This window comes from Catharus ustulatus, chromosome 28 (genome assembly GCF_009819885.2).
Source record: "Catharus ustulatus isolate bCatUst1 chromosome 28, bCatUst1.pri.v2, whole genome shotgun sequence".
Lineage (NCBI taxonomy): Eukaryota > Metazoa > Chordata > Aves > Passeriformes > Turdidae > Catharus > Catharus ustulatus.
The window spans coordinates 5,798,967-5,823,859 of NC_046248.1; the positions used below are offsets into that span (position 1 = coordinate 5,798,967).

The window sequence follows — 24,893 nt, forward strand, 5'->3', positions numbered from 1 at the left end:
TCCCCAACCTGTCCCCAGCCTGTCCCCCAGCCTGTCCCTCCCCAACCTGTCCCCCAACCTGTCCCCCAACCTGTCCCCAAAACTGTTTCCAGCCTGTCCCCAGCCTGTCCCCCAGCCTGTCCTCCACCTGCCCCAGCACCCTCACCCCTTCCTGGGGCAGGGTGGGAGCCAGGGGGCCTTGGAACACCCCAAACAAGCAGAGAAGCGTTTCAGGGAGGGATGCAGCACGGAGCTCACTCCCAGCCTCGTCCATCTGCGGGTTGTTTGAGCAGGGAATGGTTTGGGTGAGGAACCCCAGCGCAGGGGTTTCACCTGAAGCCGCTGTGGCTGTTCAGGTGTGCAAGGCGCTGCCTTCAGTGACCCCGACCAGCACAATGAGGAGAAACCAAGTCCCAGGGTCCGTTTGGGCTCCGATCGAGGTCAGACATTGACAGAAAAATAGGATTAGCTGGGGGAAGGTTATTAGGCAAAATCCGCGCAATTTGTCTAATCTGAGGTGCTTATTTAACACACTAAGGAGATTATTTTGGAATATAATTTTGACTTGACAGTGACCCACTAATAAAGACTCGTTGCAGCTTTGCATAGCTCAAGCACGGACAGGACTCCTTCAGCCGAGGGAGAAAATGGTTAATGGTTAATCTCCATGGTCTTGGAGGTGTTTTTCAAACTAAAGGATCCTGAGTGCCTGGAAAGTGCCTGTTAACAGCACAGAAGGGTTTGGCCACACCAGAACTGCCCTGCCCACACCTCACTGAGTGTGGTGGGGCCGTGTCCCCCAAAAGCAGGAGCTGGAGGTGCCAGGAAGGAGCAGGGTGTGGGATGAGCCCGTGCCCTTCACTCCCCGTGAGCTCTGCAGACGGAACCCCCGCGGCTCCGGGCCGGGGATTACGGGGAGAGAAAAGCCGCGTCTGGCTCCCGTGCGGGATCTCTGTCTCGGCACCAGATGGCATTAATGGCATTATTCTGCACGGCCTGGGGACACCCACGTGTGCCCACACCTGCACAGCCCCACACCTCAGCCCGGGGCGAGCCAGGGCTGGGGACACTGGCACTGGGGACAGTGGCAGGGCAGGGCACACCCAGCACCCAAACCCTGCTCTGGGGGCGACATTTGGAGCGCTGGGGACAGCGGGAGGGCAGGGCAGGGCACACCCCAGCACCCAAACCCCGAGCTGGGGGTGACATTTGCAGCACTGGGGATGCTGGCACTGGGGACAGTGGGAGGGCAGGGCAGACCCAGCACCCAAACCCCGGGTTGGGGGTGACATTTGGAGCGCTGGGGACACTGGCACTGGGGACAGTGGGAGGGCAGGGCACACCCCAGCACCCAAACCCTGTTCTGGGGGTGACATTTGGAGCGCTGGGGATGCTGGCACTGGGGACAGTGGCAGGGCAGGGCACACTCCAACACCCAAACCCCTTCGCTGGGGGTGACATTTGGAGGACAGGGTGTTGTCAGAGCTCAGCATGGAGCCAGCAAGAGAGGACAGGCATTAACCAAGGACAGAATGCACAGGAAGTGTGGCCTCTCTGAGCTGAGGTAGAGGGGCTGCCAGCAGCACGCCACAGTCATTTATTTTGGATGTTGAGCCCTGGAAAAGGCCACCGTGTCTCCTTCCTCCTGCCACTGCCCCATGAGAGGGTCCTGGGCACCGCAGGGTGAGTCACTGTCCCCATCAGAGGGTGTCCCAGGGACAATCCCAGCCCTCAGCCCTTTCCCTGTGCTCCCTGTGCTCCGTGGGCTCGGTGAGGAGGTGTTTGCCTTCTCCCCTGAACCAGGCAATCTCGGAGGATTTCTCTCACAGCCCCTTGAGCCATTAATCTTCTCAGAGTAAATCTTTTCTGCGGCACAAAGGGGATTGGGTAAATAATACAGTGGACAACTGGAGTGCCCTTTTCCTCTGGGAAGGCTTCCAGATCCAAACAGCTTCCCCTCGGCACTGCTTATTCCCTGTTTGCTTTGCCAGTCTCTGGATGGACAGGTATGAGGGAGAGGAGCTCTGGCCAGCCTGTGCTTCATCCCCAGCTGAATGTGAGGAGATGAGGCAGCGGGGCAGGAACCAGAGCAGCAGCAGCAGCCAGGGAGGAGCTGCCAGCACTGCTCCGTGGTGCCAGGGATGCATTTCGCCCATGAGGAAACACAAATGCAAAATGTCTCCTCGTTAGTGTAAAGAGGAGAGCAGCAAATGGGGACTCAGGGAGCCAGAGAGGAGCACTGGAGAGAGGAGAGATGGGCCGGGCTGGCGAGGAGCCAGCCACATGCCTCGTCTCCCTCTGCTCTGCTCCCAAAAAGGCAGCACATCCAGCAGCAGCAGCACCTCTGCAGAAACAGCAGCGCCCCACGGGCTGGAATCATCCTTCAGCCCCAGGAAATGACATTCCAGCCCCCATTTCCATGCTACTCGTGCCCCAAAGCGGAGGTGTGATTAGGGAGCAGCGATGCTGTGGGAGTGCAGCCCAGGGATGGACGGGCTGGGTTCTCCCTGTGGGATTCACAGTGGAATTCACAGTGGGATTCACAGTGGAATTCACAGTGGGACAGGGCTGGAAGCAAAGGAGGGTCCCCATGAACCCAGTCCATGTGTCTCAGGACCGTGCCTTGGAATCACAGAGGTTGGAAAACCCCTCTAAGACCCTCCAAGTCCATTAACCAACGCTGCCAAGGCCAGCACTAAACCATATCCCCAGGAGTCACATCTGTACACATCTGTCTTTTAAATCCCTGCTTTAAATCCCTCCGCCGCTGCCCTGGGCAGCCTGTTTAGCTCCTGGAGCTTGTTAAAACTCTGCCAAGCCCCCGGGGCTGGCAAGGACAGGGACCCCGCTCGGGGCTCCCCTCGGCGAAGCCCCCTCGCCCCTGTCCCCGCTGCCCAGATCCCCGCTCAGCAACGGAGCGCGGCGACACTAGAGGGAACCAAATCCCAGCTTCTTGCCGGGAAAGAAAGAGGCTTTTCCTTGGGAAGACGAGAATCCCGGCTTGACCGGCGAGGAATTCGGGCTCTGGGCATCAGGGACGCGAAACCTTTCGCGGAGAACAGAACCACAGGACAGTTTGGGCTGCAAGTTTAAACTGTTCCCCCTTTTCGTGTCACTGTCTGTCCACAGTTATAAGTGCCAGGGATCCCTTATTTAAGCGCTTATTCTGTAGTGCACGACCCTAAGGGCTCAGTCAGGCTGTCAATTTTGGGTACCTTGACCTGCTGGCACCTGTTTGTCCAGGGTTTGCAGCCTTTAGTGAGGCACAAGCCCCTCGCCACCTCCAGGCCGTTTATCCTCCCTCCACTCCACGTGGCAGCTGCTTGCTCTGCTCTGCTCTGGAGAAACTGAGGCACTGGGGGGCTGCAGCCACAGGCAAGGTGAGATCCTTCCCCCCTCAGCACCCACACAGGGTTAGGGGCAACTGGGGAGGAGGGGTAGGGGGGTCCAGGACAGTTTTTGCTGCAAGGAATCCCACCCGGGCATGCCCAGCATTTTCCATCCAGGTGTACCCAGCAATTAGCTGGAGCCCACCTGCAATAACCCCAGAGCCTGTCCTGGTGGGACTGGTGGGACTGGTGGGACTGGTGGGACTGGGCTGTGCAGGACACAGCTCTTGTCTTTGTCCCTCACAGAGGTGCTGCCGGGGTAAGCTGGCGATGAGTGGGAAGTGCTTTGTGGCAATCGGCTCGCCGCAGATAAGTAGCCCTGTTGTTTTAATGACCGCTTCCTCCGGGGATTTGTCTGCGAGGGCGGCCGAGGCCGCGGGGCTGGGGCCGGCCGGAGGTGAGCTGTGCCCTGGCCGGAGGATGCGGGGTGACCCCGGAGCTCTGGGGTGATGTGCACACCCTCCTCTTGGCTGTTTGTCCCTCTGTGCCTGCATGGAGAGCGGGCTGCTCGAGTATTAGCGGAAGAATTGCCTTTAGGGGAAAACACCTCGCTGGCTAACGGGGTGTGTGAGTTCGGGACACTGCTGTAATCCCAGAGCTCTGGGGTAGCCTGGAGCTGAGTGTAATCCTGCCCAGAGGCAGAACAAATGCCAGGGAAGGGGGAGATTGAAAGGGGGGCTGTTTTCAATGGGCTGTGGGATGTCCCAAGCCCTCAGGAGAGGCAGCAAGACCCCCTGTGCAATTCCTGATGTGGTGAAGCACCGAGGGTTCCTCCTCCCTCCTGCTGGGGCTCAGAGCCGTGCGTGGGCATGTGTCGCTGTAATTTCTTCTGTGACTTGTGTGGAGTTTGGGCCAGGGAATGAATTCCTCAGTGTGAGCTTCACCTCTGAACCGTGCAGCTGGGCTGGCTGCTGGCTCTGCAGGCTGCCTGTGAGCAGGGCAGTGGCCACAGGGAGCGTGAGATGGGCTTCTCCTCGCCAGTCACTGCTGGCCCGGCTTCCTGCGAGCCCCCTGCGCTGCCAGAGCGCTGGTCAGTGCTGCCCAAACAATTACTGAGGAGATTTCCTGCCTTTCCTCATCGCAGCCACACGAAGCACACGATGCAGCTCTGGTTGGGAGCAGGACACCTACCAGCTTTCCAGGCTGAATGAGCACGCAAAGACAACACACAAACGCTTCCTGTGCTCATCCAAACACGGAGCCAGGCAGAGGCTGATGTCCCCAAACGGTGGCCAGCTGCTGGGCAAGAGCTGAGCCCCAGGTGTGGGCTGGCAGCTCCTGCTCCGGGAGCTCTGGCTGCCTGCCCAGCCCTGCCAGCCCCGCACGTGTGCCCGGGCTCAGCGAGCTGGCACAGGGCCTGGGCTGGGCAATCCACAGAGGAGCAAACAGGGCTGGAGTGAGTGGCACAGGCGGCTCAAGGACTCGCCAGGGCTACCCGAGTGTGACCCGAGCTGAGTTCTCACCCTGCCAGCCTTAAATTTTGACTCTGGTGCTGCTTCCTGCCTCGCCAGCACTCCTGTCCTGGAGGAGGGAGCCCTCGGAGGGGAGGTCAGTGTGCTGGGCTGGTTCTCTGAGCTGGGGATGGTGAGGAACCTCACGAGAGCTGCGGAACAGCCAAGGGAGCTAAAAATGAACGGGTGAGCAGCATTTACTCCCCCTGCTCACGTGCCTCACACAGAGATCCGTGGGGCCCCGTGGGTGCTGTGCCAGCGAGTGCCCTGCCAGCCCACGCACCTCTTTCCATTCACTCCCAAGCGTAGGAGGGCACCAACCACACCTGAGTCCGACGCGTTGTGTGCTGGTTTGCAAGTGCTGCAGCAGGTTCTGGGGCTGGCAGCTCGCTGGGAGCGGGCTGGGCTGGGCTGTGCTGCCATCCTGCAGCAGCTGCCGGGGAGGGAAGGGGGCAGATGCCTGGCATGCGGCTGGGGCTCCCCAGAGCCCGGGCTTTGCTGGCTGCCTGGGTATGGGCCTGCATACCAATTTCCCCGCCAAGTATCAGCGAACATCTGCACGGCGATGTAGGTGGCGATTGAAATGCACCTCGGTTCCTGGAGGGATGGATGTGTGGGCACCGCGTGTGCATCAGCTGCTGCCTCGCCGCCTCTCGGGACGCCGGTGGCGCGGCCAGTGGTGCGGGCGTGGGGCTGGCACGTGCTGAGTGGGACGGTGTGACACCCACGAGCCGCTGAGGTGGCCCGGGAACGCTGGGGAGGGGGTGTGAGGCGCTACCGAGCTCGGCAGCACCGAGGGAGAGAAGCACATCCTTGGGGAGGAGGAGGAGGAGGAGGAAGGCTGTGGTGTGTCAGACCCAGACATGGGCACGGGTTTGTGCCTGGTTCTGCTGGTGGCACTGAGGGCTGGGCAGGGGTTAGGTGGCAGTGGCCTCACTAAAATGACAGCGTTTTCTGGTGAGGGTGGCCTGGAGCAGGGAGGGGACAGAGCATGGAGGGACCCGGTCCTGGCAGCTTCTCCGCATCCTTTGGCCGTGAAATGGGAACCTCCCACCCACGGGTACCCCCTCGGTGAGCTCTTCAGGGGACTTCTAGGTGGGAAGGCTTGCAGAGAATCCACGAGGGCTGGAAATGGCCAAGGGGCTGCTGTTCTCCCAATTTCCGTGACGATAGTGGCGTTCTCAATTAAACCTAAACAGCGCTTTTTAAAAAATCCGAACGTAATGTTTTTCCTGCTGGTTGTTTTGTTTGAAATCTGAATGCTTTAATCTTTCTTTCTGTTTATTTTCCAACAAATTGGGCTTGTAAAGGCTGTTTTGGAAAGCAAAGAAAACCTGCTATAATCACTTCAAGAAAAGACACTCTGAATGCTCTAACGGTCCAGACAAATTGGCTTTGGTGCGACTAAGTCTTGGGGAGTACAAGCCTCAGCTTGAGCTAAGCCTTGGATAAATACACCCCAAAGTAAAGCATTAGCTGGTATTTGTTTGTTATTTGCTGGCTGGAGGGATGAATGTGTAATGAATCTGCTGGCCCTGTCTTGTTTGTGTCCCCTCTCACGGGAGCAGCAGGGGCTGCCCAAACCCTGATCTCCCATCCTCAGAAGTGTCCAAAGCCAGGCTGGGCAAGGCTTGGAGCAACCCGGTCCACTGAGAGGTGCCCCTGTGGTCTGTAAGGTCCCTTCCAACCCAAACCACCGTATTATTTTTGCTGCACGAGCGTGCGGGAGGCCCGGCGAGCAGCTGCGAGTCCCAGGTAGCCCAGCCGTGCTCCTGCACCCTCAGCCCCGGGGCCAGGACAGCGCTCACCCAGGGCAAGGCTCCGCGGTGCCGCTTAGCCGGGGATAGAGGAGCGAGAACCGCGCTCCGGCCGCGGGGCTGATGGGCAGGGGGCGAGCGCAGCTCGGGGGCGGCCGGTGGGGACGGGGGGCTCTGCCAGCCCGTGGGGAGGAGGAGGAAGGGGCTCGGGCGGCGGGGGCCGCGGCCGCCCCCAGCCCTGCGCGGCTCGGGGGGGGCGGGCGCGGGCGGGAGCCCGGCCCACGGGCGGGAGCGGAGCGGGGCGGAGCGGGAGCGGCGCTGGGCACCTCAGCCGGGCTGGCAGCGGCGGCAGGAGCGCGGCACGCCGGGGCACCGCACCTCCGCAATTGCGCCGCAGCCCGGGGCCAGAGCTGCTCTGTATGGCATGTGGCTGGTAACTTTTCTCCTGCTGTACTCTTTGCCGAAAGGTACGTGGGGACCGGGGAGGGGGCGGCGGGGGGTCCCCGGCTGCGGGACCGGGCGGGCGGCACGGGCTGCGCCCTCCCCGGGGCTCTCGGTGCTCCGTTTCTCGGTGCCCCATCTCTCCGTGCGCCCTCCCCGAGGTCCCGGGGCTCTCGGTGCGCCTTCCTGCGCTGTCGGTGCGCCCTCGCCGGGATCCCGAGGGTCTCGGTGAGCCCTGTTGGGATCTCGATACTCTCTCCCCGGGGTCCTCGGACTCTCGGCACAACCTCCCCGGGGTGCCGGGGCTCTCGGCGCGCCCTCCCCGGGGTTGGCAGCTGCCGGTGCCGCGCTCTCGCTGCGCCCTCCGCGAGTGCCCGGGATTGTCGGTGCGCTCTGGCGGAGCGCTCGCCCCGGACGGCGCGGCGCAGCGCGGGGCTCGGTGCGCGGGGCTCGGTGCGCGGAGCGGGGCCGCTCGGTACCGGCTCATCCCGGAGCGGCTCCGCGCTGGAGCCCCCGGGGCGGCTCCGGCAGCCGCGGCCGGGACCCCGCACCGACGGGCGCAGCATCCTCCGGCGGGGCCGCGCCGGCACCGAGCGCTCCGCGTCCCCGGAGCGCTTCTCAGCCTGATCCCGCCAGCAGGCGAAAGGCAGCGATGCCTTAAAATTCGCATCCTTCCCCCTAGGAATGCTGTGTGAAGTGTAACCCAACGGCTTGACATCAATCAGATTATAGATAAATCATACATGTGCGGGGGGGGATGGGGAGAATCATGGAACGAGCGTGTCAAGGAGACACACGCTGGAAGATTACAGATTAATTTAAAGTTGGGCATTAAGTGGATGCTGCCCACATCCAGCGAGGTGATACTCTAACCGAGTCTCTGCTCTAGATGCAATTAAAGAGAGGCAGGAGCTGCGTGGAGCACAGGCACTTAAATCCCACTGCGTTTGTTACAACAATCGATCCATGTTACATAAAGGAATTGCCCATTTCCGGATCTGCGGGAATTTTTAATTATGTTTCTGTAATAAATTACCTCCTTGCCCACGACCCGACCTGCGGATGCGGTGCTGGAAGCGCCCACCTCTTGGAAAATTGTCTACTCGGAGGATGTAAAATGACATTTGCCCTAATTATCGTCTGTGACATTTGAGAACAGCAAGGGGGAAATTTTAGGAAATGAGGAAAGTGAAAGAAAGGGGACGGAGCTGCTTCCTTTCATGAGACCTCTCTTGCTGCCCATTACATTACCCCGTTAGCTGAATGTTAATCCAATGAAAAATATTTACTGAGGTTTAATAGGGCACCCTGTCCAGTTGTGCGGTGATGATCAATTATTCCATCAATTATTAATTATGGAATAGCTGCTTTATTCGAGCTGGGGTGAAGCTGCTTTTGGGAGCTTTACCCAAAATCGCTATTGTGCTTCAGATCTGCTGAGCTGAACGTGCCAGCGTCTGCTTTGCTTACATTTGCATTTTTTACTGTGCTAAAAGGCAAAAAACAAACCTGGAAACAAATAACCGTCGAGGATGCCATGATTCCTTTCGACCCCCAATAGTCAAAATAATAAAGAGCTGCACTGGTTTATTGCTTTTTGCATCTTTTCAGCCCCAGCTTCTTGGAAAAGGGATCTCTTCCCACAGAGCTATCTCGTTGGAGAAGAGCAAATTAAAAGCCTCCATTAGCACAACTCCTCGTGGCCTCATTTTACGTTTTATTTCTTAAAAAAAAATATAAAATAAAATAAAAATCTTCAGCATTGAACAGTCCTGGTGATGCAAAGTGTTAACGTGAAGCGGTTCCAGAGAGAGGACAGCAATACAATGGAAGTTTCATTAGAATAATAGGATAAAAAAAAAGAATTGCTTAATGCATGATAAACCTTTCAGATACTTAATATTTCTGGGCATCGAAGCACATCCTTTTAACGTGCTCCTGCTGTAGAACAAGAGCTCAAGTAGAAACTGAAAGCAGATAAACATTTGATCCAAGGAACCCCTGAAGTTTAGAAATCCCTTGATGGGCTGTAGCTGCTTATTTCTGCCCCTGTATATAAAATAAACAGAAATAGGTGGCTGGCAAGCGCAGAGTTGAGCAGCGAGATGGTCTGGCAGTGCGAGGGACAGCAGCCAGGCAGAGGGGAGGCGAGTGGTGTGATGAGGAACGGACTGGTCACAACTGAGAGGCTGGGAGCCAGGGAAGCGTCTCCCTGCGTGATGTTGCTGGATGGCTCTGCCGCCTGATTTATATTGGCATTATATTTACATGATGTTCCCGCGTTGGGCGCAGCGAACGGCGCAGCTCGCGGTTTCTAATCTCTCCCATCTCGGCCCCCCAGTGTGGCACAGCGCTCGTTTGTCTCTGAAATGAAACATGGAAACCTCATTAAATGCACGGAGGAGAAGCCTGCAGTGCTCAGCTCCTCGCCGTGCCTGGTGCTTGTTTATCCTGCCAAAATTTCCCAGCACCAGGAGCCACCCAGAGCCTTTACCTGCGCCTGGCCTGGGCTTTGGGCTGCTCCTGCCTTGGGATGGGGAGCGGGAAAAGGCAACCCTGATGTCGCTGGGTGTTTGTCCTCTGCAGGAAGAGGCTGTGCCTGGTGCGAGGGGCGAGTGCCAGGGGTGTGCTGTGGAACAGCCCTTCCTGGAGCTGGGGGCTGCCTGGGAGCTTGGGGCACAGCTCAGGGCAGCTGTGACTCCAGCTCCAGGGTGTTGGGGTGCCGGGATCTCTGCTGGTGTGGCCTTGTGCTGGGGGGATGGATGGATGGGCAGCGCTCGTCCTTCTCTGGAGCAGCTGGCGAGCCGAGGGCAAGAACAGAGCTGGAAGTGTTTGTGGCAGGAATTCTGACATGGCAGCACTGAGCTGTGCCTCGGATGGCACGGAGGCCCCTGGCACCAGGCACAGGCACGTTCCCAGGTGCCACGTCCATGGTGGGCACGAATGAGGAAGGCGCTCGGCCGTTGCAGTCGCGTCGATGCTGCTGTTCGGGGAGGATGTGCAGCGGCAGCTCTGGGTGCAGAGCGTTCCTTGCCTCTGAGATCTCGGTTAGAGCCAGCTCCTGGTCTTTACATAACCATGGGTTTGGGAGTCACCCTTTCCCTGCTCGTGGATCCCGCAGAAATATCCCCCAGCGCGCGCAGGCTGCGTGCCGCCGCCATCATCCGCCAGCAGAGCTCTACCAAACGTTGAGGAATTCCATTTCCAGGCTCCTGCTCCTGCCTGCTCCCAGCTGCGCCTGGCAGGGGCTGCGGCAGCTGCTGGCCCTGAGAGGGGAGCGAGCACGGCGTGGGGGGCACGGGGAGGAGGTGAGGAGCTGGCAGAGCTGGCCCAGAGGTGATGGGCACGGTGGGAATCCTGATCTCCACCTTGCAAAGGCACCCAGTGGGTTGTGGTGCATCGGGAGCATGGCCTGGCTGTTGTGGAGGGAGCCCAAGGCCAGGTGTGCCCGGCCTCTGGTGTGTCCCCCTGCCCACCCCTCATACCCGCTTGTTTGGCCTCCCTGGGGACACAGCGCTGTCACTCTGGCTGGCAATGTCACCAGGTGTGCCCTTGGGACCCAGGCATGCTCAGCATGGCCAAGGCATGGAGGTGGGCTTTGGAAAAGGAGGGAGGGACCCTTGCCTGTGGTCCCTGGGCTCGTTCCTCACCCCCAGAGCTGAGGGTGCCCGGGCTGGGGGGCTCAGAGCTGGGGCAGGGCTGGGGGTGTCCACCTCTGGTCAGCCCCTGTGTGGATGGTGTGGTGGGGCTGGTACCCCTCAGGAGCTGCCACGGGAGGTTCAGCAAGCAGGAATCCAGCCAGGGGAGCTTTTTTTTCCCAGGCAAGGGTTACAGCCTCAGCCTGGGTGCTGTCGTAATTGCTGGAGGTGGTTCAGGCCTTAATTTCCATGCAGATGCATTAAGGAGCAGGAGCTTGGAGCACGTTTGAGCCGTGCCCTTACCCACAGAGGACCAGAGGCAGTTCTCCTTGGCTCCCTCTTTGCTTTGTCAGCTCAGGAAGGGCCGTGGTGCTCGAGCCAGAGGGGCTGTGCCACCAGGGTGGGACTCGTGTGGCAGCCAAATTGCAGTGCCAGGGCAGGGAAGATGCTGTGGCAGGTACCTGCCATGGCTGCTGCTGTGCTGGGCACCTGCTGAATGCCCCAGGCTGTGCTTGGCATTTCCTGACACGATTCCCACCCCTGAGGGGCACAGCGTGCGGGACTCACGGCTTTAACCCTTTGGAAAGGGACACAGGGGGAGGTGACATCCCAGGAGGATCTGCTGCCATCCCAGGCACCTCTGTGCTCCCCTTGGAAGGGCCCAACCTCGGCCACTTCCCTCCTCATCCCTTCCATGGTGCTTGGAAGTGCCACTTCTCACTCCACCAGCCCCAAGGTCGCTCCCTTCGTTAGCACAGAGCTGGTGAGGGTGTCCTGGGGATGAGGGCCTGGAGGAAGCTCATTCCAGGGAAGCTGGAGGCTGCTCCAGCATTCCAAACGTGCAGGCAGTGTGTGATGGAATTACTGTCCTCTCCTCAGCACAGAGGATCGAGCAGGACTTGCCACCTCCCCGTAATTCCCAGCCCTTTGCGTGCCAAGCTTTGGTTCGCTTTCTCCTTGAACAGGGCAGGTGTCAAACAGCCTTAATGAGGATAATAAATGAGCAGGGAGGTGGCCATTAGCCTGCTGCTCTCCTCAGCATCCCTGCATCCCGGCTCCGTGGGGCCTGGGGAAGCCCTGGTGGCCCCTCCAGCCCCTTTGGGTGGGGGCTTTTCCTGGGGGGAGCCCCAGGTCCTCACCAGGGCAGTCACACCACAGGATCAGGAAAGGGGTCTCACAAAAGCTGCTGCCAGTGGGGTAATGTGAACCCCAGTCCCGTGCCCATGCATGGCATGAACCCCCTTGAAACACAAATTTTCCCAGCTCTGTCAGGTTCCCACCCTGTGCTCAGGGCAGTGCTCAGCTCTGAGGCACTTGCTGGCCTTGGGTGGGCTGGGGGCTGGCTCTGTGCTGCCAGCACAGGTGATGGACGTGCAGGGAGGGCAGGAAAAGCCTCTTAGCTCAGGAGGAAGAGCCCTGGCTGGCACAAAGCCGGTCCTTGTCTGAGACTGCTCCTGAATCTGCTCCTTAGAACAGGGTGGGCTCTTCCCTGGGAGGTTTTGTGCTGCTGGGGAGGTGATGGCACTGCTGTGCTGCTCGGCCAGGACACACCTGCACCTCTCCCAGAGATGGGGACAGATCTTGGGGACAGTTTGTGGCCTCTCCCTGGTGCTTGCAGAGCAGCCCAGTGCTTTGCTGTGTCACTGAAGGCGCTGGAGTTTGGGAAGTCCAGCCATCAAGACTAGTAAATATTCTGAAGGGATGATAGCAAAATGACTTGCTTCTCCCAGCTCGAATAGAGATATTAATATTTCAGTACCTCTAGGTTGTAATTTGCCACAATTTAGGAAGATTGAGCTCTGATGAGTTAAAACACCTGCCTTTCAGAGACAGCCCCAGTGTCCAGCCCTGAGCTGGGCTCGGTGCAGCTCCCAGCTGGAGCCAGGCTGGGCTCCAGGCTGCATTCCCAGCAGAAACTCTTCCAACTCAGCTCCCCCAGCCTCCTCTTTTCAGGTTCATGTGAATTAATGCCCTCGATATGTAGGTTAGGGTCAGCACATCTGACCAGATGTGAGCAGTGATTTCTGGTTTAAAAATAATGCTGTGCTATTTCTAAATTTTTAATCTCTCCCAGTGATTTGGAGACAGTTTTATGAAACATGGAATTAGGATGGTGCTCAATGCTAAATGGTAAAGGAGATTATGAGGATTTAACTCTATACGTCTGTCACATAACTATTGCCAATCCCATAACCTCCATTTTCTATTAAAAATCCCTTTCCCCCTTTGACCTGAAAAAGCTTTATGGGTAATCTGAATTTCTCTGTTTATGAGGTATTTTTCCACTCCTCGCCCCAGCCCCTCACCCGTCCAGCTCTGAACCCTCCTGGTGCTGCTGAGGATGAGGATGTTTCCTCTGGCTGCTCCAGGAGCCTTCTCAAGCTGTGCTGTGGGATCTGGGCAGATCCTGGATGGAGCACAGGGCACAGCCAGATGTCCTTGGTCCAAAGCCAGGCTCAAGGTGGCTTTTGCCGTGCCCTGGCTCCAGCCATCTTCTGCTCGGCTCAGGCTCAGCCACAAATAGCTCTGTGCTGCTCGTGCAGGCTTTGTTTCCCTTCCTCTGCCTGCAAATGTGCGGTTTTTTCCCTTTCATGTGTTTGGGAGAAGCACCGCGCTGCTGGGATGAAGGGAAATGCTGATTCATGACGACAAACCAGCCTGGAGATGTCACAAAATGACATCTGCAGGGCCGAGCGGTGGCCCCGTGGCTCTGCAAAGGCTCGGCTGGAGCTTTGCTCCTCTGTCCGTCCAGGGAGGGAAAAATAAAAGGTTTTGTCTCCTTCCACCCGTGTGTGGACACAGGGAACGAGTGTGTGGAGATGATGTGGTGACCTCTAAATTGGTTGTCTCGTGTGGTGGCACAGCTGAACCTCACGATCAGCTGATCCCTTCTGTGGGATGCACAGAGGGCTCTGGTGGGCACAGGAGGAAACCTGGTCGTTTTTGGGGACGATTCTGTGCAGTGCACACAGACAGCAGGAGTCAGGTGCTGAAGGAGGCACCAGGTTGTCCATCCAGCTGGGCAAGGATGGAGAGGACTCTGCTCTGAGCAGGGCTGAGGTGTCTCAGGGTGTCCCATCCTGAGCTGGTTGAGATGGTGTGGATTGGGATTGGGATTGGGATTGGGCTGGTGGCACAGCCCCAGGGCAGGACGGGCACCTGGCTGGAGAAGCTTGGCACGGAGATGGAGCAACAGCCACTCAACCAGCCCTTCCTCGGTGAGGGTGAGGCTTTCCTTCTCCCCCTGCTGCCATCCCCTCCTCCCCAAGTTAAGGAATCGAGGTCAGGGAGGGTCCCCCGTGGCTCGTTCTGAACGGGGCTGATCTGCTTATTGGCTCTGCGGCACCACGGGCGTGCGCTCAGCCGCAGCTATTAATACACCCGCCGAGGGCCCTTCCCAGATCCCTGTCCTTCCGCCCACTTGGAAAGAGTGCAGCTAAAAAAAGAAAGCGGATCTAAGTGACTGGGGGCCTCCTCATCCTTATTTATAGCCAGTTGCATTGGCTTGGGTTGGGAAGGGGGAGCTCGTGGTCCTGGAGAGTGGGAAGGAGGCACAGGAGGAGTTGGGTGCAGAGGTCCATTCCCAACTTCCCAAGAAGGAAAGTGTTGTTCTCCAGCTGCTCCTGGCTGTGCAGGTGGCCACAAGCTCTGCCTGGAGTGTGCCCATGAACCCACCTCAGTCCTGGTTTGGATGGTGCAGGAGAAACTCAGGCTGAGCGCAGAGCCTGTGGCTCTGGGAGAGGAGAGCAGCTCTGATCCCAGTTCCAGCCCCTCTCCTGGTTTGGAGGCAGTGGTAGGGTGGCAGGGGAGGTCTCTGGATGCTGGATGGGCTGGGGGATCACAGGAATGCCGGGGTTGGCAGGATCAGCAGCGCTGCCGCCTGTGCTTGGTGTCCCTGGGGCTGTGCGTGCTCGGGGCCAGCCGGGCACCCCTGGGGAAGCCTCGGGGGCTGCCTGGGGTGTCCATCCTCGCCTGCACAGCCCCTGGCTGTCCTGCCGAGGTGCCTGTGATCCCTGATCCGTGCTGGCAGCAGGAGCGCTGGCCTGTGAAGGTGGCCTGTGTGCTGCCAGCCATGCACAGATGCTCCTGAGCTCCCCTGCTCCGCCGCACGCAGGGCTCGGGGGGCTGTGCCAGGGGGGTCTCTGTGTCACCAGGGGCTCTCTGTGCCACCAGGGGCTCTCTGTGCCACCTCCCTGCAGTGACCCCCGCGCCGTTGTGGCCTCTGCTTTGTCCGCAGCACACGCTGAAGATGTTGGAACCAGCCTCTACTTTGTGAACGACTCCCTGCAGCAGGTCACCTTCTCCAGCACAGTGGGGGTGGTGATCCCCTGCCCGGCAGCAGGGTCACCCAGCGCCGTCCTTCGGTGGTACCTGGCCACAGGTGACGACATCTACGATGTGCCCCACATCCGGCATGTCCATGCCAATGGGACTTTGCAGCTCTACCCCTTCTCGCCATCAGCCTTCAATAGCTTTATCCACGACAACGACTACTTCTGCACCGCAGAGAACTCGGCTGGCAAAATCAGGAGCCCAAATATCCGTGTTAAAGCAGGTGGGAGCTCCCTGTGGGCGTTGGGTTTGCACAGGGGGCTGGAGTCTCCCTGCTCTGCTCCTCGGGCTGCCAGCTGGCCCAACGAGTGCAGAACCAGGGCTGCTGCCTTGGGTTTTTGCACAAGGATGGAGCTGGGAGAAGGGCAGAGTGTTGGGTGGGATGTGCAGCTTGGAGGTCCCCTCGTGGTGTGGCTGCAGCCTGGTGGCAGGAGAGTTCCTCTCCCTTTGAGCAGGGGTTGTGTCACCCAACCACTTACAGAGGTTTTTTCCAGCTGTGGGAGGGGCTGGGCCACATCTGTCCCTGCTGGGGGCCCCCTCAGAGTCTGGTTCCCACTGCAGCACCCAGCCTCAGCTTGCCAAGGCTTATTAAGACCAAAAAAAAAAAATAAAGAATAAAAAAAAAAGGAGGAATATGGCAAAGAGCTGATTCCAAAAGCCATTATAGTAAATTATTGACCAGGCTGAGGAGGGCTAATAGCCCAGGAATGGCTTCATTATGTTACCTATTAAAAGTGGGGCTAGCAGAGGGAACGTGACAGAAGTGACTACAGGGTTTTTTTATTTTAATACCTTGTACTGTGGAGTAAATTGGTATTAACCCCCTTCTGCAGAGTGAATTATTTACCAGCACTCTCAGGTTACCTATAAACAGCAGCGTGGTGGAGGAGCAGATGGGGTGTAGTAAATGTGGAGCTGCTGCTCTCCTCGTGTGGGCTCTGCTGGGATCCCACATGCCCAGAGCTGTCCTGGGATGACAGAGAGGGAATCCTGGCTCTCATTTCCCTCTCCAGCCAGGTCTGAATGCACCCCTGCTGCTGGGCTGGGGGCTCAGCCTCCCTCTGTTAGCAGATGTGCCTGTCCAGTGGGGCCAGCAGGATCTCCAGCTCCTGGAGCTGCTCTGCCTTTCTGGCAGTGGGAATGGTTGTGGAACCACAATTCCCCAGCTGCTGCTCCCTCCTGGCCATCCCACATCCCAGTCACTCTCCAGTGCTTTCTAATGGCAGTGCAGCACAGAGAGCCAATTACAGCTGGGGAAAGCAAGCAATTAAATCAAATGTGCTGGAAACTGAAAATACGAGGGGAAAAAAAAAATCTCTGGAAGTCTTGGGAAAGCTGTTGGTGAGCACATGGAGCAAATTTCTCCAGCCAGGGGAGAGATTTGAGGGTGCTGGTTGTGTTACCCTCCCGGGGGTTATTCCTGGGGTGCTCGTGGTGGCAGGGAGCACTCAGGATGCTCCTCGTGGTCCCTGCTGGCCTTTAGAGCCTGTGAATAAACCTCAGCTCCAGGTGATTAAGGAAGCTTTTGCTGGTTAATCTGCTTTGGCTCTGCAGCCCCTTTCCATGGCAGCTTGTCCCCGTGCCCTCGTGGCACATCTCTGAGCAGGGGGCCCTGAAAGCCCAGGAAATCAGGGTGGGAATGCTGTCACCCTCTGGCTGCTGGCTTGGCTTGTGAGGTGTGGGATGCAATGCCCACAGGGACTTCCCACTCTGGGAAAACACCTTCCTTCTGGGGCTGCTGGGGGCTTTGTTGAGCTGCTCCTGCTCTGGCCAGCTGTTAGATGACAAAGTGAACGTGTATTTGTCATGATGGTAATCGTGTCCACGTCCTACAGGGCACAATTATTGTCACAGTGAGGAGGGAGCTGCCCTCAACTGCAGTTTGCACTTAAATTTCAGGAGTTTGTGGCGTGTTTGTTGCTGGGGTTGGTGACATCTCTTTGAGGGTGAGGGGGCCCACCTGACCCAGCAGGAGCTCCTGGAGCATTGCTGCTGGTCCAGGCAGCAGCACGGAGCTGTCAGAGGGATGTGCATCTCCCTGAGAAACAGGGAACATGTGGCACAGCTTGGAAAATTGTCATCTTGCCTTAAACATTCCTGCCGTGGCTTTGGGGGGGTCCCAGGCTCTGTGGCACGGACACAGAGTGGCACATCTCTCCCAGGATGCATTTTCAGCATCCAGAGGTGAAATGCACATTACAGCTACAAAATGTCCCCACACTGCAGGCAAGCTCAGGTGACACTGGCAGATCCCAGCAGCAGGACCTGGGCCAGGTGTCCCTCTGTCCCCAGCCCCAGCAGAGAACCCCTTCCTTCCCCGGGAAGGTGTTTGGGATGGAAGCAGCGTGTGGCTGGGTGGGTTGGTTTGTTTGGGAAACGTGGGATTCTAGCAAAAGGAAGTGTGTTTTCCTCCTGCACTGTCATGCTACCAACCATCTGCTTTCCTCCACAGTTTTCAGGGAACCGTACACCGTTCGGGTGGAGGACCAAAGGTCGATGCGTGGAAACGTGGCTGTGTTCAAGTGCCTCATCCCCTCTTCAGTGCAGGAATATGTTAGCGTTGTATCCTGGGAGAAAGACACCGTTTCTATCATCCCAGGTAAGAGAGGAGCGCCTGTTCTCTCACAAATCTGACCTGCTTTGCCATGTGTGACATTTGCTGCCGTGGAGGGTCTGGTTTTTGGCTTGTTGTCTGTGCCTGTGCTGCCCAGGAAAGGATTTGTTGGTGATTTTGCAGCTCCAGGCTGGAAGGTGCTGCTGGTGTGAGCAGAGGTGTGGTGTCCAGGCTCTCCTGGGTGTCCCCAGGGTGAGGGGTGCTCTGTGTGATTTTGGCAGCACTCATGCCTTGTTCTGGTTCCTACAGGATGTGTTGGGTGCCTGGCACTGGTGCTTGGGCAGCAGGGACAGTGCCTGCCTGTGCTGATGTGTCTGACTCCTGCACTCAGGGCTGGGGTTTGTCTTGTCAGGGTGATGCTCCACTCAAAACTCCACCTTTTCTTGGGGATTTTCACAGCTGATTCAACCACAGGGAAAGGAGCTTGGTAAAAATGCCATCCTGTCCCTTTTCCCTGTGATGGAAGCTGCTTGTCCTGCCTGTCCCATGTCCCTGCTGCAGCCATGTCCCACTCAGAGCTGACTGCCAGGCGTGGGGAGGGGCTGTGGGAGGGACAGCATCACCCACTCCCCTCTGCAGGTCCAGGTGGTTTTTCCCAGGTGTTTCCCTGTGATTTTTGGCAGAGGTTGCTGCCAGGTCCTGGGCACAGCGTGGGGCCAGCTCCGTGTCCCCGTGTTCGGGGGTGACCTCGTGGCTCTTGCTATTGATGGCAGCGCTGGCTGTGTGTAAGCTGGTAGTAAAGCAATCAATAACTGCTTCCCCCGGGGGATCCAGAGGGAATTAAAGGATTTTTGCCCAAAGTGAGCGCTCTGTGCTTGATATTTGCTCACAGGTCAGAAAATCCCGGTGCTCCCCCGGGTCTCAGCGCTGCTGTGGGGAGCAGAGACCACGGGGGCAGGGCTGGGACTGGCAGGAGGAGCTGAAGGAGCAGAGTGGAAGGGCTAACCTGTTCTGGTGGCTCTGGCTGGTGGGCTGTGCCTCCTGAATGCAGATGAGGTGCTGAGGTACCTGGACTGGGGGTACCTGGGCTGGGGGTACCTGGGCTGGGGGTACCTGGGCTGGAGGTACCTGGGATGGTGGCACCTGGGCAGGCACCTTTTAGGAGGGGACAGACTGGCACGGTGACCTTGCCAGCCTTTCTGTGGGTGTGGGAACACGAGGGGCATTTCTGAGCCGTGGGTGGGAATGAGGAGCTCGTGGTGCCCATCCCTGGGGCACTGAGGAGCTCCTGATGTGTTCCTGATGGATTTTGGCAATGCAGGCGATGCTCTGCCCGCTGTGGGCTGCCCTGAGCTCCATCAGCAGGACAACAACTGCTGTTTGCTCCGTGGTTTGGGAATCCTTTGGGATTCAGGAGGATGGAGCCGGTGTGGCCAGCGGGCTCGGCGGGTGTTTGCCAAGTGAGCATCCCTGCACTGGCGTGATCTTAACCAGACTTGTTCCCAAGTTTGCTGTGGCAGTGGATTTTTTAATATGATGATTTAATTAGGGTGGAACGATTTTAACATTCTAAAGCAATAATTACCCTAAAGACAGAACATATAAATTGTGTTACAGTGCAGAGTCAACACAAGCAAACATGTTTTGCCGTTGGATTACAAATATAGTATCTGCCTGAAGCTTATTTTTTTTGTTGCTGGTGTGTTAGAGCTAAAAGTGGCTTTGCTGTTACCAAAAATATGTTTTTTCCTGACCTCTGCTGAACCTCTGCGTCTGCCCTGATTGTGAGTGAGGAGGATGAGGGGAGGGGATGGGGTGGAGGTGAGGAGGGCTGGATGTGGTGCTGAGGCCCCTGTTGGTGCCAGTGCTGGGCTCTGCCTGGTGAGACCCTGCAGGGCAGGGGGGTGCTGCTCTCTGCTGATTCCAGCGTGCCAAACCTGCTGCTTTCCCCAAAACTTTGCTCTAGTGCTCCCTGTGGAAGGCTGGGCACCTTCCCAGCAGGGGAGGAACAGTCCTGATGTGCAGAGCAGGGAAAATCTCCATCCAGACTTCTTGGTGGCACAAAGCCCTGTAAAAGTCACTGTTGTCATAGTAAATGTCTTTTCCCCAAGCAAACCAAAATACCTGCAGCTGAATTAGGGAGAAATAGGGGCAGTGAGTGTTTCCCCTGGGGTTGCTCTTGTGAACTCAACCTTGTGTGGCTGGGGGGAACCTTTTGTGAGCTTTCTCAGGTTCCAGGAAGAAATTCTTCTTTGGCACAGGGTGCCCAGAGCAGCTGTGGTTGCCCCATCTCTGGTAGGGTCCAAGACCAGCTTGGAGACACCTGGGACATTGGAAGGTATCCCTGCCATGGCAGGGGGAGGAACAAGGTGGACTTTAAGGTCTCTTCCAAGACAAATTGTTCTTTAATTCTATGACAGAATCATCTCTTCTTTTTTTTTTCTTTTTTTTTTTTTTTTTTTAATTAATTAGGATTACACGGCTCCCAACCTCTCGCATTTTTTCAGCCAAACCTTGTTGCTCTTTTGGTGGGTGCAGAGCCCTGGTGGTGCCTTGCTGGCAGCTGGAGAGCTGCTGCCTCCCTCCCCGGGGTGTGGGTGATGACTTGTGCTGTTTGGTTAACTTGGCAACACCGTAACCTACCCGAAATCAAAGATAAACCCTTTATGGCAGGTTATCCCGCACGTAAATCATCATTAGTGCAGCTCATTTTTGTTTAGTGCCCACCTGACTGTGCTGCTGTGTGTTTAGAGAAGTCAAGGGTTGCAGAGAAATTACAGGGTTTTCAAAAACCCATTTGCCTTGCTGGTGCTCACATCAGAATCAATCTCGCCTCGTGTTCCAGCCTTGCCACAGGCACAGCCCCGCTCCCAGGGCTCTGCTGCTCTGCCTGGAGGGGACAGGACAGGGCTGGGGGACAATCACACCTCAAACCCAGCTGCTCCTGCTGCATCTCGGTGTGTTTGAGGTGCTGGAGCAGCACAGCTGAGCAGGGAGTTTTACACACCCTTCACCCCTTTCCCATGGAGTGAGAGTGAGAAAATCCTGCTGCAAGGTGCTTTAAGAAATCAACGTCGTAAACAGCTTTTCTCTCATTATTTTGTGATTATTTCGTGTGGCAGTGTGGAGCCCAGGTGTGTGGGCACTCCTGGGGTGCCTGTCCAGCTGCACTCTGCAAAAACAACGCAGGGAGCTGCTCGTGACACCCCAGAGTGGGGTTTGAGCAATCCCAGCCCCTCCTCAGCTGCTGCAAGGTGCTATTTGGGCACTGCTTGGCTTTTGCAACCCTCTGAGCACACAAGTGCCCGTGGACTGGCACCCAAACCACCCCCAGCTGGCTCAGGGATGTCACTGTGTCCAGCTTTGCACAAATGTCACCTGTCCAGGCTGTGCCAGTGGGAAAACAGCACAGGGCTGGGGAGGGCAGTGGGGTTTGGAGGCAGTGAGCATTACCAACCTGGCAAACCCAGAGCTGTTATTTGCTGCTTCAGTGTTGTGTACTTGATAGGTTGTGTTGGAAAAAAAATCTAAATAGAGCACTTGTCAAGGTACCAGCGTTTCTAAGGGTGCTGCCTTTGTCACCAGCCTAATACAAATCCTCTGAGGGCTGTGCAGATGAGGATGTACTTAGTCACTGGTTAGCCACAAAGCCTTTTCTCTGGAAAGCAAAACGTAAAGCTTGCCAGAAGGAAGGAGCTGGGAAAAAAAACCAACTGAGTTCTGTGAAGTTTTAGAGGTGTTTTTGAGTGTGTTGTGGGCTGAGCCTTTTAGGAGTTTCCAAAATATCTCTGCCTGAGTCGATCTGTTTGTGGTGCTGCAGCTGTGAGCTTCACTTGACCTGTGTGGCCCCTTCTGTCCCATCCTCAGATGTCCCCAAGGTGGCTTCTGAGGTTCCTAAACTCCTTCAGCAGCTCTTTAGTGGTGTGGGCAATGAAAGGGCAGCAGCTCCCTCATGGTTCTGTGCAGTCAATCCCCCCAAAAATCCCCTCGCTGTCCACTGCTACATATTTTTTTTCTCTGAAATTGCAGAAGTGGAACTGCACACAAATCCCACTGTAATCCATCCCAGGACGTGGTGAGTCCAGGGATGAGGCTGGGATTTCTGGGATTTCTGGGATTCTGGGATTTCTGGGATTCTGGGATTTCTGGGATTCTGGGATTTCTGGGATTTCTGGGATTTCTGGGATTCTGGGATTTCTGGGATTTCTGAGATTTCTGGGATTTCTGGGATTTCTGGGATTTCTGGGCACAGCAATCCCCTCTGGGCAGGTGCTGCGTGCCAAGGGACACGGGATGGATGATCCAGGGGGACGAAGAGCCGGGACCTGGATAATTCAGCATTGTCCTGGTGTCAATGGGCTCATTCTGGGGGACATCAGGCTCCTGCTCCTGGGGAAAAGCTGGAAACTGGGACAGAATGAAAACACGGTCACCCCTTGTTGTGTGTTTGGCGTGGTGGGGGGGTTTGGGGCAGACAGGACTTGTTGAAGGTGTTGAAGGTCGGTGTTTGGGGCTGGTGTTTGGGGCTGGTTTGGCCCGAACTGGGATGGGAGCTGTGAGCTGGAGCCTGGCACGAGGCCACCCCGCTGCCGTGTCCCTGCTGTCCCCTGTGCCTGAGCTGCCCCCAGACAGGAGGGACCTGGCAGGTGCAGGGAGAAACCCCCACACAGGCACTCCCAGAGGGAGCACTGGCACAAGGCTTGGCCTTTTCACTCGGATTTTGTCTCTGTGTGCCCGGGCAGAGTCGCGGCGCTGCTGTGACGGGAGCGAGCGCTGTCCTGTCCTTCCCTGGCTGCAGGTGCCACAAAACCTTTTCTCCTGTCGGCCTCGAGATCTCCAAAGGTGTCCCGGCTTCTCCCCCACCCCTTGCCACCCTCTCTGGCTGCGACATGTGCCCAGACCTGTTACAGAGGGAAGTAGCTCCAGGCGTTATTCTCACCAAGTGGGGTGAGATTCTGTCTGAAATCATTTCATCCTTCCCCAGAGACTTGGCGTGAATTTTATCTAATCGCCATGGCAACAGATAAAAAAAGGTGTGAGCACATCTCCTTTTGCTGTGATAATTCAGATTTATATATTCAGATCAGATTGGAGTTAGAGATTTTAAAAGGAGCAGATGCAGCAGAAGGTGTGACTGCAAATAATGTGGCGAGAACGTTTGATGATCCTGCCCTTTAAGAGGGGAGAGCGCTTTCCCGCAGGTTTTTTTGGAATATAATTATTCCATCAAATCCACTTTAACAAGGACTCATTATAGCCCTGATAATGCAGAGTCACGTTGGAGACAATCTCCACACGCATGCACACACGGCACACGCAGGGACCACAACAAGTAAACAGCAGCCTGGGAGCAGCCCGGGCGCTGCCGGAGCCCAGGTGGCTGTGCTGTCCCCCTGTCACCTCCTGTGCCCCAATCCCACGGGCTCCCAGCCCTGCAGCAGGACCCAGGTGAGGATGTGGTGACGCTGAGATCAGGCTGTCCCAAACCAAAGCTGTTGGCAGCTTCTGCTGCGCTGTGGCAGCGTCTGCAGGGAAGGGAAGCTTTGGCTGAGAGCAGAGAAAGGGATCACAGAATCACGGGGTGGTTTGGGTTAAAACTGACCTCAGACCACCTCATCCTACCCCTGCCATGGGCAGGGACACCTTCCACCATCCCAGGTGGCTCCAAGCCCATCCATCCTGGCTTTGGACGCTGCCAGGGATCCAGGGACAGCTGCTCTGGGTACCCTGCTCCATCCTTTAGTGCCCCTCCAGCCGCCCTGAGGAGCACAGGAAGGGAATGAACGGCGAGTAGAGAGGGTGGGATGGGTGCCTGAGGGTCTGGGGATCCCACAGGAGGCAGGGGGGCTGTAAATCTCTTCCTGGAGTGCAGAGAGCAGGAGGAAGAAGAGATCAGCTGGAGGGGATGCACGGAGGCTCTCCCGAGTCCCAGGGTGACCCTGCATCCTTCCACTCCCACCGAATGGCACACTGAGCTCCTTCAGGCACTGGCCTGGAATTTGGGGACCAGAGGGAATTCTGGAGCACCCCACAGGAGGCATGGGGAGAAGGGGAGTGATGTGAGCAGGAGGGGATTGGGGCTGATGAGCCTTAGAGGTGCCTGGGCTTCCCTGGAGTCACCCAGGGACTCTTGGAGCTGCACATCCCTGTGAGAGGGTTCTGTGCTCTGCACCACCCCCAGAGAAGGCTGCTGGGCACAGCTCGCAGTGGAGCTGAGCTCTGTAATGAAACCTGGTGCTTCACGTGCACCTTGCTGAGCCCAGCACGCTCCTGCCTGTCCCCAGAACCGAGCCTGGCGCACCCAGGTCCTGCTGAATCACAGGGGCCGTGCTCTTGTCTCCCTGCTCACAGGGCACTTGCTAAATTCGAATGTTTTAGTGCGTTTTAAAGACCTTCCTGCTGGTGGAGAGCTGAAATCCTTTGGGGTGGGAGTTTCTGTGTGATCAGCAGTCCATGCACTGGGCAGGACAATGTGGGTGCTGGGCACAGAGAATTGGGGGCTCTCTATGGGGGGACAGCCCATGATCAGCCATGGGCCACCTCACTGAGGGTGACTTGGGAGTGACCCCTGTGCCTGGAGCACTCTGCAGGCTGCAACCCGCCTGATGGACTTGGAATGCTCCAAAATCCGCTTGAAAATCCCAGAACAGAACAGAAACACGGAATATCCTGAGCTGGAAGGGACCCACCAAAATCCAGCTCATTTCTCTGCACAGGACAGCCCTGAGAATCATCCCAGAGCCAGCTCTGAGGAATGGGTTTGCTGGCATGAGCAGGCTCTCCACCCAGCCCCAATCTTTGTCCTGTTACACCTCTATTTAAATGTCACCTGCACGAGAGGAGCCGCTGCTGGCTCCTGTCCTGCTGCCCCAGGGGAGCAGAGCCTGCCCGGGCAGTGATTGCTGCAGCCAAACCCAGCGATGTGAGAGCTGAACAGGTCAAACCTCTTCCCAAACCACATGTTTGTGTGAGCCTGAGCCTCCCGCCCCTGGGGCTGCGAGGGCAGGAGCCGCAGCAGGGCTGGAGTCACCACACCTGGGGGTGTGCCTGGGCAGGTCCCCCAGGGGCTGGGGGCTCCTGGGCAGGGCTGGGGGCTCCAGGGCAGGGCTGGGGGCGGTGTGGGTGTGCATCTCCTCCCCCTCCTCCCCGTGCACCCGCGCACATCCCCAGATGCAGAAACAATCACGGTCATTATTCCTGCCATGGTGACAGTGACAGTGGCAGAGATGCCAGCTTCCTCACACAGACGGCTTTATTTCATCTCCTCTGTTTTTCAAAGCCTCTTTCATTTTGTATGAGGAGACAGATGTGAAGGGCTGCAGGCTGATAAATTCTGCTGTCTTATGAAAAGA

At 57.3% G+C, this 24,893-nt stretch overlaps 1 protein-coding gene across 1 annotated transcript in view; it reads left to right on the forward strand.

The window, feature by feature from the left end:
• Positions 1-6,904: 6,904 nt before the first annotated feature.
• The window catches only part of DSCAML1 (DS cell adhesion molecule like 1), a 92,293-nt gene continuing 74,304 nt past the window's right edge, over positions 6,905-24,893 (forward strand). Inside the window, exons 1-3 of the mRNA XM_033081549.1 lie at positions 6,905-7,043; positions 14,893-15,210; positions 17,440-17,586. Coding sequence (XP_032937440.1) covers positions 7,001-7,043; positions 14,893-15,210; positions 17,440-17,586 — 508 coding nt within the window. The 5' untranslated portion in view covers positions 6,905-7,000. The remainder of the gene's footprint in view (positions 7,044-14,892; positions 15,211-17,439; positions 17,587-24,893) is intronic.